The 15752-nt window shown below is 37.1% G+C and overlaps 1 protein-coding gene across 1 annotated transcript in view; it reads right to left on the bottom strand.

The window, feature by feature from the left end:
- NALCN (sodium leak channel, non-selective) overlaps positions 1-15752 on the bottom strand; it is a 233685-nt gene that overhangs the window by 106232 nt on the left and 111701 nt on the right. The window contains exons 11-12 of the mRNA XM_058846993.1: positions 6889-7020; positions 407-574 (exon numbers count right to left, since the gene is read on the bottom strand). Coding sequence (XP_058702976.1) covers positions 407-574; positions 6889-7020 — 300 coding nt within the window. The remainder of the gene's footprint in view (positions 1-406; positions 575-6888; positions 7021-15752) is intronic.

Genomic DNA, 15752 nt, shown 5'->3' with positions numbered 1-15752 from the left:
CCCACAGAGATAAAAACTTGGAGAAACAACAGCAAGTAAATTGAGGCCTCAGGGCGAGCAGTCAGGAAAGTAGCAGCGGACACTACAGGAAGGTGATGTGAACAGCTGTGTAAAAGGTCAAGGCTCAGTGAAGAACAATGAAGAAACAAACCAGAATTTACTGAACAGTGCAGCTCAGATAAGAAATGGGAGTTACTGATAACAGAAAGGACTTCTCAGCAAGGTTAGAAAGAATCCTATTTTTGTAAATCCAACCAATGAATATAGTTAAAACCAGAGATTTTTTATTTTAAAGTTATTTTCAAAATTAGTTAATATCGTGAGAAAATTGAAATTTGTGTGAAATGTGCATGGGTAACGTTTTAATTTGTTATATAGGGTAGAAAGTAAAAGTAGCTGATCATACCTGAAAATATGTAAATTGAGAGTGATAGAGGTCTGGATAAATATGGAGAGTGGTTCCAATTACAAGCAGCAACTCAAACTTGTGAAGAGATGAGCTGATGTATCCTGTGAAACCCAAACACCAGATCTTCAGAAGAGCTTCTAAATCAAACAGAACTGTAAAAGCAACCTAGACAAATATACAAAATAAGAAAGAGGCATTCAAAACACTGAGTTAAATTAGACATTTCTATGTCATGATGTCTATGAGGGCTTTGTATGATAAAAATAAAGATCTTCATAATATTCATAAAAATATAATATCCATAAAAAGACACCATATTCTAAACAGAATAAACAATAAAAGACTACACTTCGTAAAATTTTCTAGAGTCAACACAGACAGGTAGATTTTATGATTTGGAAAGGATGAAGTAATAAATCTATCCTGATAATCTTGCACTTTAAATACATATATAAAAAAGAAAATATGATTTATGACTCTTTCAAAATATGAAGCTACACATATGAGATTTCTGAAGAACTTTAAGAGATCTAAGAAAGATATCAAAGTTTGAAATTTGCTACTTCAGTTTTCTAAAACAACCATAGCAATATGACGACCAAAACAGGTAGAAAAGAGGTAATGTTTTTTAATCATTAAACAATTAAACAATTAAACAAATTAAAAAAAAAAACACACTAAAAAAATTTTTAAAAGGAGAGGAAATTCAAAGTTCAGTCTAGAATTAGTTAATTTTCATAATGATGTTAAAGAACCTGGACATGGTGGAAAGTTACAAGGGAAGACTTGTAGAGAATGATTTTGGGGTTCTTCCAGAGGCCTTTCTTGAAATATTTGCACAGCAAAATGCGTAATGTTCAGTTTGAACAAAAGCATAGGTGTGCATCTTTAAGATTCATTTTATCTTACTTCTCTCACTACCAAAAATCCTTCTGGCTAGGCACACTTCCTCATGTGCCTTCTTATTTTACCACTGTATATACTCTGAGATGCTCTCTTCCACATATTCCTCAGCCAGGATATGCAATGGAAATACTTTTCTGTGACTCAGAAATGTTCTTCTCTGACCCTTTACACAAGCTGAGGCTTAAAAGAGAGACACTAAAGTAACATCAGGTCACATCTAAATACAACTAATGCTTTCAAAGTGCAGTACAAATAAAGAAAATGCAGCTTACATATCCTTTGAAGACAAGCATTATTAGTCTGTTTAGAGGGAGAGAGACTAATTGACTGTGAGCAATGAGGTCTACTGAAAAAAGTTAGAGACTAAGATTTTAATCCTGACCCTGACAATGAAAATCTCTGGGATACTGCCTTAAGTATTTGCGTTATTTAAAATTTAAACTCTACAGTCCATCAAAAATATATTTATCAAAATGAAAGAGGGAGGTTGTGAGACAACTATATAGAATTTTATGTATTTTATGTGTACAGGACTGTCACAGGCAGGACTGGAGATGGAAATTAAACACTTAAGTTTATGCCATTTGTTTATTCCCCTAGTCCACACAGCTATTTACAAGCAGTGCTACTAGCTATACTATTTGACTTCCTCAAGGCATGTAAAATAGTTATCAAGCTTCAAATGTCCGCAGAATGATTAAATTGAGTCAAAATGCTTTATAGCACTCAAAAAAATCTCTTCAGGAGATTTTCCTTTTCTTAGGAAAGAAAGACTACTGAGAAACATTTGTGTGCTTTCATTCACAGACGGTGAAGGGGCACATTTATGCCCTTATCCTCAAATGGATCTGGCCAGTTTTTCAGCCTGTGTTCTGGGATCTCAAAGAGCTCCAGGAGAACAATGAGACAGGTTTGAAGAGACTACTCCTTTACATGAAAATGTCTAAGACACAAGGAACATGTTGTAGCAGAAAAAAAATCTTAGAAGTAAAGCTCACTTTTAATGACACAACAGCTAACTGAGTCCTAAAAGAAGAAGGGCATTGAATTAGGCAAAATGGAACAGTGGTTAGAAAACAGCTGGGATTCAATACAGAGCAGGTGGAATAACAATGGCATTTAAATACACACATACACACTTCAGAGCACATAGGCTTCCTATTAGAACAAGACTAACAAATATGATGTTAAGTGTATTTTAATTTATTCTAAAAATGTGTGGGCAGGATCATTTGCATTTCACATACTTGTCAAATGAATTCAAACCACTGGCACTTAAAAATGTATCAAATGGTTTGCATAACATCTGATTACATTTATACACCTGTCTTCCTGCTGACAGAGCTTGTATTTTTTTCCTTCCTTGTAATTAATTACAGGAGAAGATTCAGAATATCTGACTAGAACTTTTTGTTAGGTGTGAAATGCAATACAATTTTATAGTTTCATGAGTTTTTTTTAAAGTTGGAAAAATTCCTTTCATTGCTGTAGAGACAAGGCAAAAGCAAACTCACATAAGAAGCTAGAGCAGAAAAAACAGGTGTAAGACATAAACAATTGCCAAGCAGCCACCCTCCACTATGTTGCCAATTCTGCTTTGGGGAGGCCAAAGAGGAGCTAACAGGAATGGGCCATTTCCCTGATATTCATGTCCCTTTTGGCCACCTGGAAAGTTTATAGCACCTTCATCAACATTAACTTTTCTGAGTAGCCACTCAACACTTTTTTTGGCAGAGGCAAAGCTCACTATCAGTCAGTATTCAACATTGACATTTTTTTAAATTTGTAACTGTGTCCTACTTAGAAGGCTATCAAGGTGTCAGGAAAGGTAAGAATTCTTCCAAGGAGGATCAGTGCGATTAAGGGCACAGACCTCTAGCATTTCCCTCACTACCCGATTTGACACAGCATTCAGTCCTTCCCTCATCCAGGACAAGGCAAAGGCTACTCAAAGGCAGCAGTGCAAGAGGACAGGTTACAAAAGGAATCTAGGAAAAACTATATAGGAGCACCTGGTTTTGAACTCCAGTCTTCAGACAGTATTTGTAGGAACCGTACTCAAATAAGACAGCTAGTCTGTAACATGTTATAATGGAAGACCCATATAAAAACAAACATCCATCACTATTTTGTCTAGGTATTGAGCGCTTAAAGTCAGCATCCTCATTAAAAATTACCAAAGTGTGTTTGAAGCTCTCCTCTTTCCAGGATACTGTGCTGGGGCTTTGAGTCATCCTGTTAAAATTCCAGTTTTGCTTAATATGCAGAACTGATGCATACAAGTTGAAATGCCTGTCACAACCTCTTATTTACTACTGGGTATACAAAATTATGCAAACAATGGGATCTGGGTATAGATTAATTTCTTTTATCTTCTTGTTTAACCTTTGCTTTCTTGTGTTTGCCTTATCTTTCCAACAATGAAAACAGGTTTCATTTCTTGGTATGGGGCATCTCAATAAATTCATGTAGATTTGCCCACTGAATTTAAGCGGATGTATTTCTACAATTCTAGGCCACTACAACGTGTGATACATAGAATAGACCAAGTGAGATATTTTGTTGGACATGTCTTCTCCTAAAACCAGCAGCTTCCAAGATAACTTCTGGAAAATATAACAGAAAGCCAGAATATGCTTGCTGTAGTCTATCTGGCTATTTCCTTTAGCAAAGTGAATCCTCACTACTGTTGGCTGCTCAAGTCAGCTCCCACTGAAGTGAAAGCTTTCTGTAGCCTCCTCTAATGGAAAAGACAGAGAAACACAAGTGCATCCTGCTCCAACTCATCCTCTTCACCAAGCAGACAAACACTGTTGAATAACCTGCATTGTTAGAGTATTCTGCTTCTTCAGGGCTCTTAGAAATATTTCCTTTCTACACCCTTTGTGCTACAAAAAAGAAGTTCCACAACAACCAAATAGGAAATGATGCCAGCTTATCAATTTTTCCTCTCTCTCAGGACTTTTTTTTATTCTTCTGCTCTTCTGATACTTTGTTCCTTCTTCTATAACATACTAGGATTCTGTTAGTTTGATTTTTATAGTGCCTCTAGTAAAAGCATCACAGGATTAAAAAAAAAGAGAAACAAAACCAGGAAATCCAATTTATGGACATAAGAAATGCTTTGCAAATAAAAAAAACCCATCTTTCTCTATCCCAGAATAATTTTCCTCATATACTTGGAAATATAAAAAGATGAAAAAATGAGTATTCTGACAACCTCTCCACTAAGAAATCAATTATCTAAGCTATGTAGAAAGAGAAAAATGTATTGTTAAGGAAAACTGGACATTGCTTATAGGACAGAATTATAATACACTAGTCTACATTATATACTTACCTTGAATAAACCCTGGCAAGTATTTCTACTGAAAAAAAAATCTTCTGCAAACTTTATATTTGAAATAAATGTTGAGATTGTTTCTAGCACTGATTAATAAAAGCATAATTATACTATATATTCAGAACCAAAATAGAAATAGGACATGCAATGTTCCCTATTTTGAATATAAATAGAATGAATGCTATTTTGTTAAGAATCCAGGCTCCACTTGCTGCATCCTGGGCACAAAGCAAAAATGTCTGCTGTGAAGAGTTCATGGCCTCAGGCTTTAATGCTGACTTAATAATTTGTTTCCAGCCAAGGATATTGTACTGGATTTGCCTGTGACAGAGTTAATTTTCCCCATCATAGTTTGTATGGTGCTATTTTGGATTTGTGCTGGAAACAGCGTTGGTAACACGCGGTTGTTTCAGCTGTTGCTGAGCAGTGCTTGCACAGAGTCAAGGCTTTTTCTGCCTCTCACCCCACCAGTGATCAGGCTGGGGGTGCCCAAAGAGTGGGGAGGGGGAAGCAGCCAGGATAGATGATCCCAACACAAGGATATCCTATGCCACAGGACATTTTGCCAAGCACAAAAGGCTAGAGGAAGCAGAAGGAATGGGGGTGATATTTAAAGTGACACTGTCTTCCCAATTTACTGTTGTACGGCTGATGGAGCCTGGCTTTCCTGGAGATAGTTTTCCTGTCCATGGGAAGTGGTGAATTAATCCCTTGCTTTGCTTGTGTGCATGACTTTTGCTTTACCTATTAAATTGTTTTTACCTCAGCCCATGAGTTATCTCACTTTTGTTCTGACCATTCTCTGCTCCATCCCACTGAGACAGAGTTAACAACAGGATGCATGGGGCTGAGCTGCTGGCTGGGGTTAAACCATCAAGGAGATTAAAATGAGTTTCCCTGTCCTCAATTCTGCTCTAAGATCTGTGGAGCATTTCATATGACAACCCAGCATTTGCTGGTTTTATTCCAATGTCTTATTTTCATGATAATAATTTTAATGTTCATGTTGTTCTTCAAATAGTCTTAGAAGTTGAGATAAAATAAGACAACACATTTCATAATTATTCTTGTAATTGCTGCTCACAACAACATCGACTCAATATTCATACAAAATACAGCAATCCCCAGCAGCATGAGAGACAATGAAGAATGATGCAGCATTGCTGTCTATAATCTGCACTTTTTTAAAGGTCTGGACTCTGGTGCTGTTTTTAATAGATTTTTTTGCTCTCATTTCTGTCCCAGAACCAGTGAACTCCCAACTTCATATAATTTTAAGAGATCAAATACAAATTCTAAAACTAAGATAAAAAATATGTACCAACTTAACCTTCCTTAAAAAAAGGAGATTCATAAAGCATTGTACTGTTGTGGACTAAAGGGTTTAAAGTTGGGCATGTGAGTCTGAATATCAAATATATTTAGAAAACCACACAACAACCAAAACCAGAGAAACAACCAGGAACATTCTTCTGTCATTCATTGTAGTCCAAGAATGACCCCTCTGGCTCCAAGGGACTGTGTAACTGGTCCTTTGTAACTTTGTAACTGAAGGTAACTGCAGTAAGCATAAAGTAGAAATGTGCCCAGTGCAGGCAAGGTTCTAGGACCTCTAGTGCATGCTCTACAGTAAGATCCTCGCCCAGCTAATGACTCAAGCAGGCTCCTGTCAGAATGTCACTTCTGCCTCCAATTCACTAGTTCAGGAGCACAGACTCCTCCTTTACACAATTCATGACTGCATAAATCTTTTTTTTTGTGGTGTGCTCTTGCAATTGCTGAAGCCAGACAGTTTGTAACACTATTTTGGTTATGCTTATGGATCTTCTGTCAGCTAAGTATATATATAAAATAAAGATGATTTTGGAAGAAGTTCTATATCATATTTTTTAAATGCAATGTTTTGTCATCTTCTTAAAGTTATATTCTTCTGAATGTTACACTTCTGACAGAGAAAGATAGCAACTCAGCAGCCATGCATTGCAAGCAGATGTTATACTTAAGCCTCAGCTCATGACCGCTAACATTTTGTTTAAGGAAATTACCTTTCAAAATGTTGTAAGATAGGGCTGTCAGCCATTGTCAGGCAGAGGAAGCTGAACAAGTTAGCAAAGTACTCTTGGAATGCTTAAGGGAATAAAAAATTACACACTAAAATGTTCTTGACAGTCATATTTTTTACTTTAGCTTCTCTTGAAAATTACCCAGATAGTCATATCAGCATACTCACCTCAGCAAGATAAAATTCATCATATTGTCTCTTGAAATTTTCTCCTTTATAGTAGTTGCTAGCAGCAACAATCACATCGACAGCAACCATGCTTAGTATGAACATATGAAACACAGATGACCTCATCATTTTCTACAAAAGAAAAAGAAAATTTTATCATCAAAAGGAGTCAAACTATGTGCATTTTAAAGTCCTATTATTTTGTCAAAACATAATCAACTATAATACCATGTAATTCTAAAGCTTCTTCATATGATTCTAATTTATTACTCTTTAAAATATGTTTTAATATATTGCTTCAATGGGTTTACATGTGCAGGTTTTGAGATTTTCTTTTTTTACTTTTTAGTTTTTATTTGCTGATTGACTTCTTACTGAAGTTTTATGATTTAATATGATATCCATTTCCATTACTTTAGTATGTTTTAAAGTATAAAGAGCACATCTATCTAGTCATTTGGTCTCGTTTAATACTCCTGCATTATGATTTATTCATTAAAATCTCAATGACTTGTTGTTCAGGAAAATGTTACATCATTTCTATCTTGTGTACTGCTTTTTTCAAGAAACACATATTTTATGGTATTCACTTGATGTCAAACTATTGCCCAAATGAATTAAACCCATCTACATACAGTAGATATACACATCTGGGCCTATGAGCTGTGAAGTACTCACAGATAATTCTCGTGTCTGTGTACTTAATGCTTTACGTCACTGCTGATGCAGCCACACAGGAAAGAGAAAAAGAGGCACAGAGCACTGTCCAGGAGTTTACATCTGTGAGATGTCAAAACATTACTGATGAGATACATAAGATGTATGCAGAAGTTCAAAGAAGTAACTTCTAAGCCCCACCACAAAGACCATGGACTTATGAATTACCCTGAAAACTTAACCACTTCCCTCGCTGGGTCAGCCACAGTAGAAATTAGTCAAACACACAGAACATACTGTTATTTTACATTAAAAAGTCTTTGAATGAATGGTCATTAATATTGATATTGTTTTACAGATTTCCACAGTTCAGGTCTTTAATATGAGTAAGTTATGTACCATTATGGTTCCTTGTGTTTAAGTTGCACTTATAGTGGAAAAGACCATTTTTATTTGTTCCTGAGTTTATATTTAAAAGTGCCTAAAAAATTTCAGGAAAAATAGAACTCAAAATTTAGAAGAACTTTGCCTCCTTTCATCTTTCCCCTAAAGATTTTGTGTACATGTACTGGTTTATGTTCACATAATCACATAATTATTTATATTGGAAGGGACTTTATATTATCTAGTTTGGCACTGCCTGCTTAAGCAGAGTCAGCTAGAGCAGGTATTTCAGAATTTTGTTCAGTCAGAGTTTGAGTATCTTGACAGATGAAGGCTTTGCAACCCGTCTCTGCAACCTGTTCCACTGTTTGACCACCTTCACAGTGGAAGAGTATTTTGTTTTGTTCAGCTGTTCATCATGGCTCCAGACTTGCTCCTAAAACTGAGGGGCTTGAGATTCCTGAAGATCAGTCTTACCTATGAAGATGGGTGAAAAAGGCCTCAATCATTTCTCTGTCATTGCCTTGCCTTGTAAGGTCTCCTAATCCTTTCAACAGCAGGCACACATTTTTCTAGTCTTTCTTTTGCTTCTCTTACATATGTAGAAGCCCTTGTTGCCTTCCATGTTGTGGCAGATTCAGTCCTATACCTCAGCTCTCAGATAGGTATTTATATTCCTCCTGGGCCACTTGGCCCTAATTCCATCTCTTGTATGCTTCCTTTTCAATTCTGAGTTTTGTCCAGAGCTACTGGTTCAATTATGTGGACCTCCTGCCACATTTATTTGATTTCCTGCTCTTGGAAGGAGACCATTTTTAAACTTGAAGGAGGAAGATCCTTGAAAATCAATCAGTTCTTCTGGAACCTCTAATCTGTAGGACTGTATACTGTGGGATTCTTCCAAGCAGACACCTGAACATGAAAAAGTCTGAACACCAGGGTTGTGGTCCCATCTTTTGGCTTTGTTCCTCCCTGAACTCCACATTCTCATGGTCATTGCAAAAGAGAATGCTCCTGAATCTCACAACCTGACCAATTTCTCCTTCCTGGCAAGTATGAGGTCCTCCAGAACATCTGATCTCATCAGTATATGTTTTAGGAAGTTACCACCACTGCAGTGCAGAAACTTGTACTGTTTTCTGCTGTATTGTCCTTCTAGCAAAGTAGTTACACTGCCCTAGGAGAACTGAGACTTGTGAATGTGAAACTCATAGAATCATAGAATGGTTTAGGTTGAAAGGAATCTCAAAGATTATCTGCTTCAGAAGTATGCAAAATTTAAGGAACACACATTTTTACATTTGTAAGATATATTGACATGTTAGAAAATTCATATATAACATTGTAAAATACTGTCTCAGTTTTTAACGAGCTGAGATTGTTATATTCATGAATTGTCAGCATTCACATTTTATGTTTAACCCTGCCTGAAGCTCAGTCTTAACCAAGCTATTCTTCATACAGGGGTGTCATGTGTTTCTTTTTTGATGAAATTAGTACATAATATGGGATGTATGGGAGGCTGCAAAGACTAGTACTTGCTCAGCTTTTAGCAAAGCCTCATGCCTGCCTACTGAAGAATTCATCCCCTCTTCAATTACACTGGAGTTTAAGACAGCTTGCTTAAATTGAAGCTGAATGGAGACTAAGGACAGACATATTTACAAGCATACAAGCTGATAGAATTGCCTCTTGTCTCTTAATATCTGGACTTTTTTAGCATTGCAGACAGAAGACAGCTCAAACCCTTCTCATGCAAGCTGGCTTTCTTTTGACCCTAGTGACATAAAATGGTTGTATATTCTATTGTAGAAAGAGAAGTTCAGAAGATAAACCTTACATTCAGAAATTTACAGAATAAGCAGGGCTTAATAATACCTAAAGCACATGTAATTCACCAAAATAGTGGCTAAAAAAGGTCTTGCTTTTTAATCTACAACTCAAGCTGTAGGAATACAATAATTAAAGGTAGGGCTACTGGCATCAATCATGCCTTTTTTTCAGTGGTGTGATTCAAAACAAGTGTCATTCTATCCTTTATATTTCCATTTCACACAAATTCTAACCAGATAGTCTCTCTGCATATTTTACACTGTATTTTTAATGGTGTTAAAATTTCCATCATAATAATGAAGTGTTCTGTCTCAATTGTGAAAGTACTTGCTAAAAGAAACTAGTGAGTGAGGTTACTAAAGGCACTTATATCTCCTTTCACAGGGAAGCAGAATGGTAATATAGGAAAAGCAAAAATGCATAAACTGTCTTGATATGCATATACATATATGCATACTTTGTCACCTAGTCTGTACCTTTGGGCACTGGTGATTTAGGAATGCTAATCCTCAGTTTAGTGCTCCAAACCACACTGCCACTTGCTCATTCACCCTGTCCCCCTCCCCTGCTGGTGGCTGAAGAGGAGAATTGAAGGCACACAAGGTAAAGATTGAGAACCAAGGACAATTTACTGGAGATGGCAATGAGATAAGAAAATGAACAGTTACAGCATTAATAAAAGCATACATGAATAAAAGCATACAAGAGAGAGGTGAATTAATCATATGCAAAATGTTCAGAATCAGAATTACCTGAGCACTCCCCCTGCCACTCCCTCCAGAAGGAGACTCCTCATTGCAAGAGACTCTTTCCCCCCTGGCCCCAGCAATGACATGAGGTGGTACAGAATAATCTCCAGGTTCTAGTCATGCCCTGTTCTGGCCACTGCAAAGACTAATCTTGTCCTGGCCAGAACCAGAACAGACAGTCATAAAAAGATTTTGCAGTGGCATATTTAATCCTGGAAGATAAATAGCAATAACAGAAATAATATCCTAATCATAGTTTGGTTTATAGAATCACAGAATGCTTAAAGTTGGAAAAGACTTAAGACCATCAAGTCTAGCCTAGCACCACCACCATGTTCACTGTTATACTGTGTCCTCAAGTGACATAGCCACATGTTTTCTTAAAATTCCAGGGATGGTGACCCCACCACTTCCCTGGGCAATCTATTCCAATGTTTGACCACCCTTTCCATTAAGAAATTTCTTCTAATATCTAGTTTAGACCTCCCATGGTGCAACTTGAAGCCATTTCCTCTCATCCTGTCACTTGTAACCTGCAGAAGAGACTGACCCCCATCTTACTAAAACCTCCTTACAAGTAGTTAAAGAGGTCCTCCTCAAGCCTCCTGTTCTCCAGGCTAAACATCCCCAGCTCCCTCAGCCACTCCTTGTAAGACTTCTGCTCCAGCCCATTTACCAGGGTCCTTGCCCTTCTCTGGACTCTTTGCAGCACCATTTACTTTTCAGTAAGATTCAATAAAGCTTGTTATCAAGGTCACCTTCTCAATTAAACTGAAAGGAGACTATTTAGCTAATAGAAAGTATTACCCTGGCATAACGTGATTCAACATTAAGATAGTAAGGAAGGAGGCTCAGACAGAATGCAAGCCAGGCACAGGCAATGTAAAGGCAGGAACAGCTGGCTGAGGCAACAAATTAAGATAGCTGTGGGGATGAACAATAAAAGCACCACGGTGCTGGCAGAGAGACAGAGAGCACACAAGGCCAGCAAGGTAGAGGTATCTGAGCAAATACCTCCACTGCACACACAGCTAAAATGCCATGCTGAGGAGATTAAAAAAAAAAAAAATTGTTATTTTTAAATCCCAGGACTGGCCAGTTCATGGGGCTAAGATTGGTATCTGTGTTTCTTGATTTTCTTTTACGTCATGTCAGAATCTAGCTGCTCACTTGTCACGAATGCTGGGCATGATAAGCAGCTTTGCTCTTGGCCTCAGACAGACTGCTGTATCTTTAGGAGATCAATCACAGTACTCTCACCCACACACCTACTGTGCCCAGCTTTCTCCCTTCTCTAATCTGCCTTAGTTTGTTTTTTCCGCATCACAGAATTTTAATTTGTATTTGCACCCTTAAAACAGTTCAGACACACCTCTGCTGCTATGTTCGACCATGAGAATCCACTGTCTCTTTATGTATTTCTGTATTTGGAATGAGGCCTAAATGAAAGCTGAATTTAGTCCACAGCTCTTGCCCAAGCCCTGAAAGTCATTTTGGATCATCGGATCAGCAGTGTATCATTTGGATTACAGCCCTTTTCAGAGCACATAGGCATGGAAAATTTTCCATGCAAACTTAAAAGAGGAGATATAATGCCAATTTTTGTTCTTGTTTAATTTACTGACCTTTTTTTAGCCCTTGGATGTATGTTTCCTAAGCTGTGTAGGAATGAGATGAAAGAAATGTTCTGATGTTGCTGTCAGCTAGATACATGGTAAATTGTATCTAATATTAAATTGGATATAAGATTAGCTGTGTTGAAGAAGTCTCAAGTGAAATGCCCTGCTGCTGCCATCAATCAACTACAACAGCGATGAATTTCTTACATTTGCTATGAATTACCTATAATGCTGGCATCTGACTTTATGCAGGATGCTAATTCTCAGTGTCCAGGACACTGAAGAACCTGTACGGCACAGTGCATTAGAGATGCAGTGGCCCTAAAAACCAGTACATGGCAAACTCTTAATCATCCAAATTCTTTCACTGTTTGGAAACACAAAAAGGAGCCAAGGATTTGTTTTGTGCTTAGATGGGAATTTCATAAATGCAAAAAAGACTTCTTAGTTACTACTAATTTCTTTAACACTAGGGACATGCTTGGTGCAGCTGAGGAACTCTGAATGAAAAACTGTATGAAATATCCCAGATTGACCCAAAAACTCAAGTAATGACACTGCAATTGCTGACAGGTAGAGACTACCTGGCTCACTTAGTCTTACAGAGCATTACCATGCATGGCCTAAAGCAGTATTATGTCACTCTAGTAGTATCAGAATGGGGTACACTGCTTTAATACTCCTCCCACATTCCTGCATAGCAAAGGAAGGATGAGTGACATAAATTTGCCTTTGCCAGCTCACTGCCCTGGAGAATATCCACAGCAACTGCCACTTTGCACAGCCAGAGCCACAGATGCTGGCTCAGGAAAGCAGTGGTCCATGTGAAATGCAGTCACTAAGCAAACTGGAATTACTGAATATGAAACTACATTTTCCTAATGCTAGATTCCCTTTGGGGGCTTGATATGTACATCAGGTCACTCTTTGTATCACCAAAAATCCTTCATATAGGATTTTTGTTTCAAGTCCATAATAGGTCGCTACTTACCAAGCAAGATGGTACACTTTGCAAACTTGTAGCGTCTGACAGACTTAATAATGCAAGAACCCATGGGCCATATTACCCTGATATTACTAACTCAAAACTGACCCAGCTGATAATGAATATTATCATGTGAAACCTTGACAAAGGTGTCCTCAAAGGGCTTAGTGGTTTCAGTTTAGAGCTACAGAAATTTAGACTGCATCTGATAATACTAACAGTCTTGGTGGTGGTCTAAGAAAAAAAAAAAAAAAAAGAATAGTCTTGAAGAATAAAAAATTACCTACAAACACATCAAACTTATTAGTACTGAGAAAGACATGGTGAGGATCTGATATGTAGAAAAACTTTCCTTACTTTGGCTATTTAGTGTGTGAAAAGCTTTGAGTGCATAATTGTCAAACGGGCAGGGTAGCTCTTGAAAGTACCAAACCAATTAATGAACAGTGTAAACATAATTTAACTAAAAGACTTTGGTAATCACTATATGGGTAAGCAGCTTCCTTTTCACATTTCGATACTCTTAAATTATGCATTCATCAATCATAAAAATACAGTCGTATCTGTATTTCTTTAGATTTTAAATAAACTTTAATACTTCATAAACCAATAGTATCTCCTCCTCTGTGTTATAATGGAATGGCTCTGGCAAGGTTCTTACTCCCTTTTTGTCTTCATTGGCTTTTGCTATTTGCACAAGGAAGCTAGACCCTGCTAAAAGATTCCAGCCAAGCTTCCAGCTATACCTGTTTAAAGACATTATACTGGCAACATGATCACTGTGGTTCAGTTTACACGCATCATTATAAAGAATAATGCTGTATGTTATTTGTACTCCTGTCTATACATGCCTACTGAGAGACCATCCTTTTGGTAGTTAGATTTGATTTTTTAAAGTTGTTTAGATGTGCACAAAAGAGTTGGGATAATAATTACTGAACAGCAGCTGAAAAGCTTACATTTGTGCTAATCCAGCCTTTTTTAATTATGGGCCTGTTGGAGCCAGGATCCTTCCACTGCAGTGACACAAAGGCAAATGCAAGTCCCAGCTTATTTCCATTCACAGAATCACCTCAATGTGTGAAGATGCATTCTGGAACAGAACTGCAAACCTTATGGTACCATTTCACTCCATAAAGCCCAATTATCTGGAGTTATGTGGGCATCACAGAATACAGAAAACTTGTTCAGAAGAGTTTTTTTATGGGTTTTATAGAGCAAGGCCAGTTTAAGGTGTATGTGTAGAATTTACACCACTAAGAGAGGAACATGATTGCCAGTCATTCTTGATAGCAGGATGCATCAAACGCCTCAGAAACTATTATAATGTACAAGACTAGAAATAGCAAAATCCCCTTGACTTTAGGGTTCTATGACATGAGATTTCTAAGAGTCAATAAGCAAAGATTCAATCCTGGCCTAAAGAAAAGGGCAAGTTTTTTTATCTCATACATGTTTAGTATACTTATGGTGTTTATTTCATCTCTTATTTTTTTTGCAAAATGCTTGAAGATACCTTGAATATGAAAGAAGCTTTAGAAAATCACATTCTATACACTGCTAATCACAGATAATTCATAGCATGAATAGGATAAATTTGATTTTCATCATGTTGGTTAATGGCCATCTGAGCAAGTACAAAATTGTGAAATTGCAGAAAATCTTCCCTTTTGTTTGCAGTACATTGTGGAGCATTTTTACAAGTATGTAACTAATTTTCTATAAACCATTTTGCTTTCAACTTACTTTATGACTGCCTGACAAAGATATGCTTGTGAGGAGAATTTAGCAATTATTCCCATGCTCTGCAGTCTGTACATTTCTGAAAATTATTAAGCATTAACCAGAAATTTTATGGGAACAAGCTTTTTAAAACCTGATATTGATGCAGTTATATATCAGTGTGGGACATTAAGACACATTGTAAATCTAAGATACCACCTACTGTATTTGAGAGGAACTTCAATGCTAGATGAATTCAAATAATGCAACTTCATTGAGTTAAAAAGGTGAAGGAGTTTTAAAGATGCTGGAAGAGGTGGCTTTTAGATACTGCAAAGGAAATAAGTCAAAAGCCAGATATTTGATGATGTCAAAGGGGAAGTCTTGGCTTTACAGTAAAGGCTGAGTGTCCCAGTGCAATGAGAGCAGGGTGGTTCTTCAGCAATTTTGTCTACAGAGACTTGCTTTAACATTTTTATTATAACAGAGAGGAAGTTCTTAGGGTAGTGATATAGTAGAGATGAATGTAAAGACCCTTTAAGATCCACAGTCCAATGAAAAATCTCCTTAGAAACTCTATGTTACTTTCAGATAACCTTAGCACAGAACCTCTGTTATCAGCTGCAGGAGATAATTTAGGTGGTATAGTGATAGTCAAAGGAGGAAAATGGTCCCGAAAACACAAATGTCATAACTCTTCCAAGTTTTAGAATATGCATTTGGAAACTTTTCTATAAATTTTTTCTGCCTGCAGCAGAGGTGACACTGGCCTAGCAGAGAGAGCACTATAGACAGTAAATTATTATGGCTAATAAAATATTCTGCAAGTTTCACTCTACTGTGCTTCTCTTTCCACCTTCTACCACATCTGATCAGGATGAAGAACTCGAGGCAGCCACTGTATCTGTGTTTTCA

The sequence above is a fragment of the Poecile atricapillus genome, chromosome 1 (assembly GCF_030490865.1).
Source record: "Poecile atricapillus isolate bPoeAtr1 chromosome 1, bPoeAtr1.hap1, whole genome shotgun sequence".
In the NCBI taxonomy this organism is placed as follows: domain Eukaryota; kingdom Metazoa; phylum Chordata; class Aves; order Passeriformes; family Paridae; genus Poecile; species Poecile atricapillus.
This window is presented reverse-complemented; position numbering and strand designations above follow the sequence as displayed.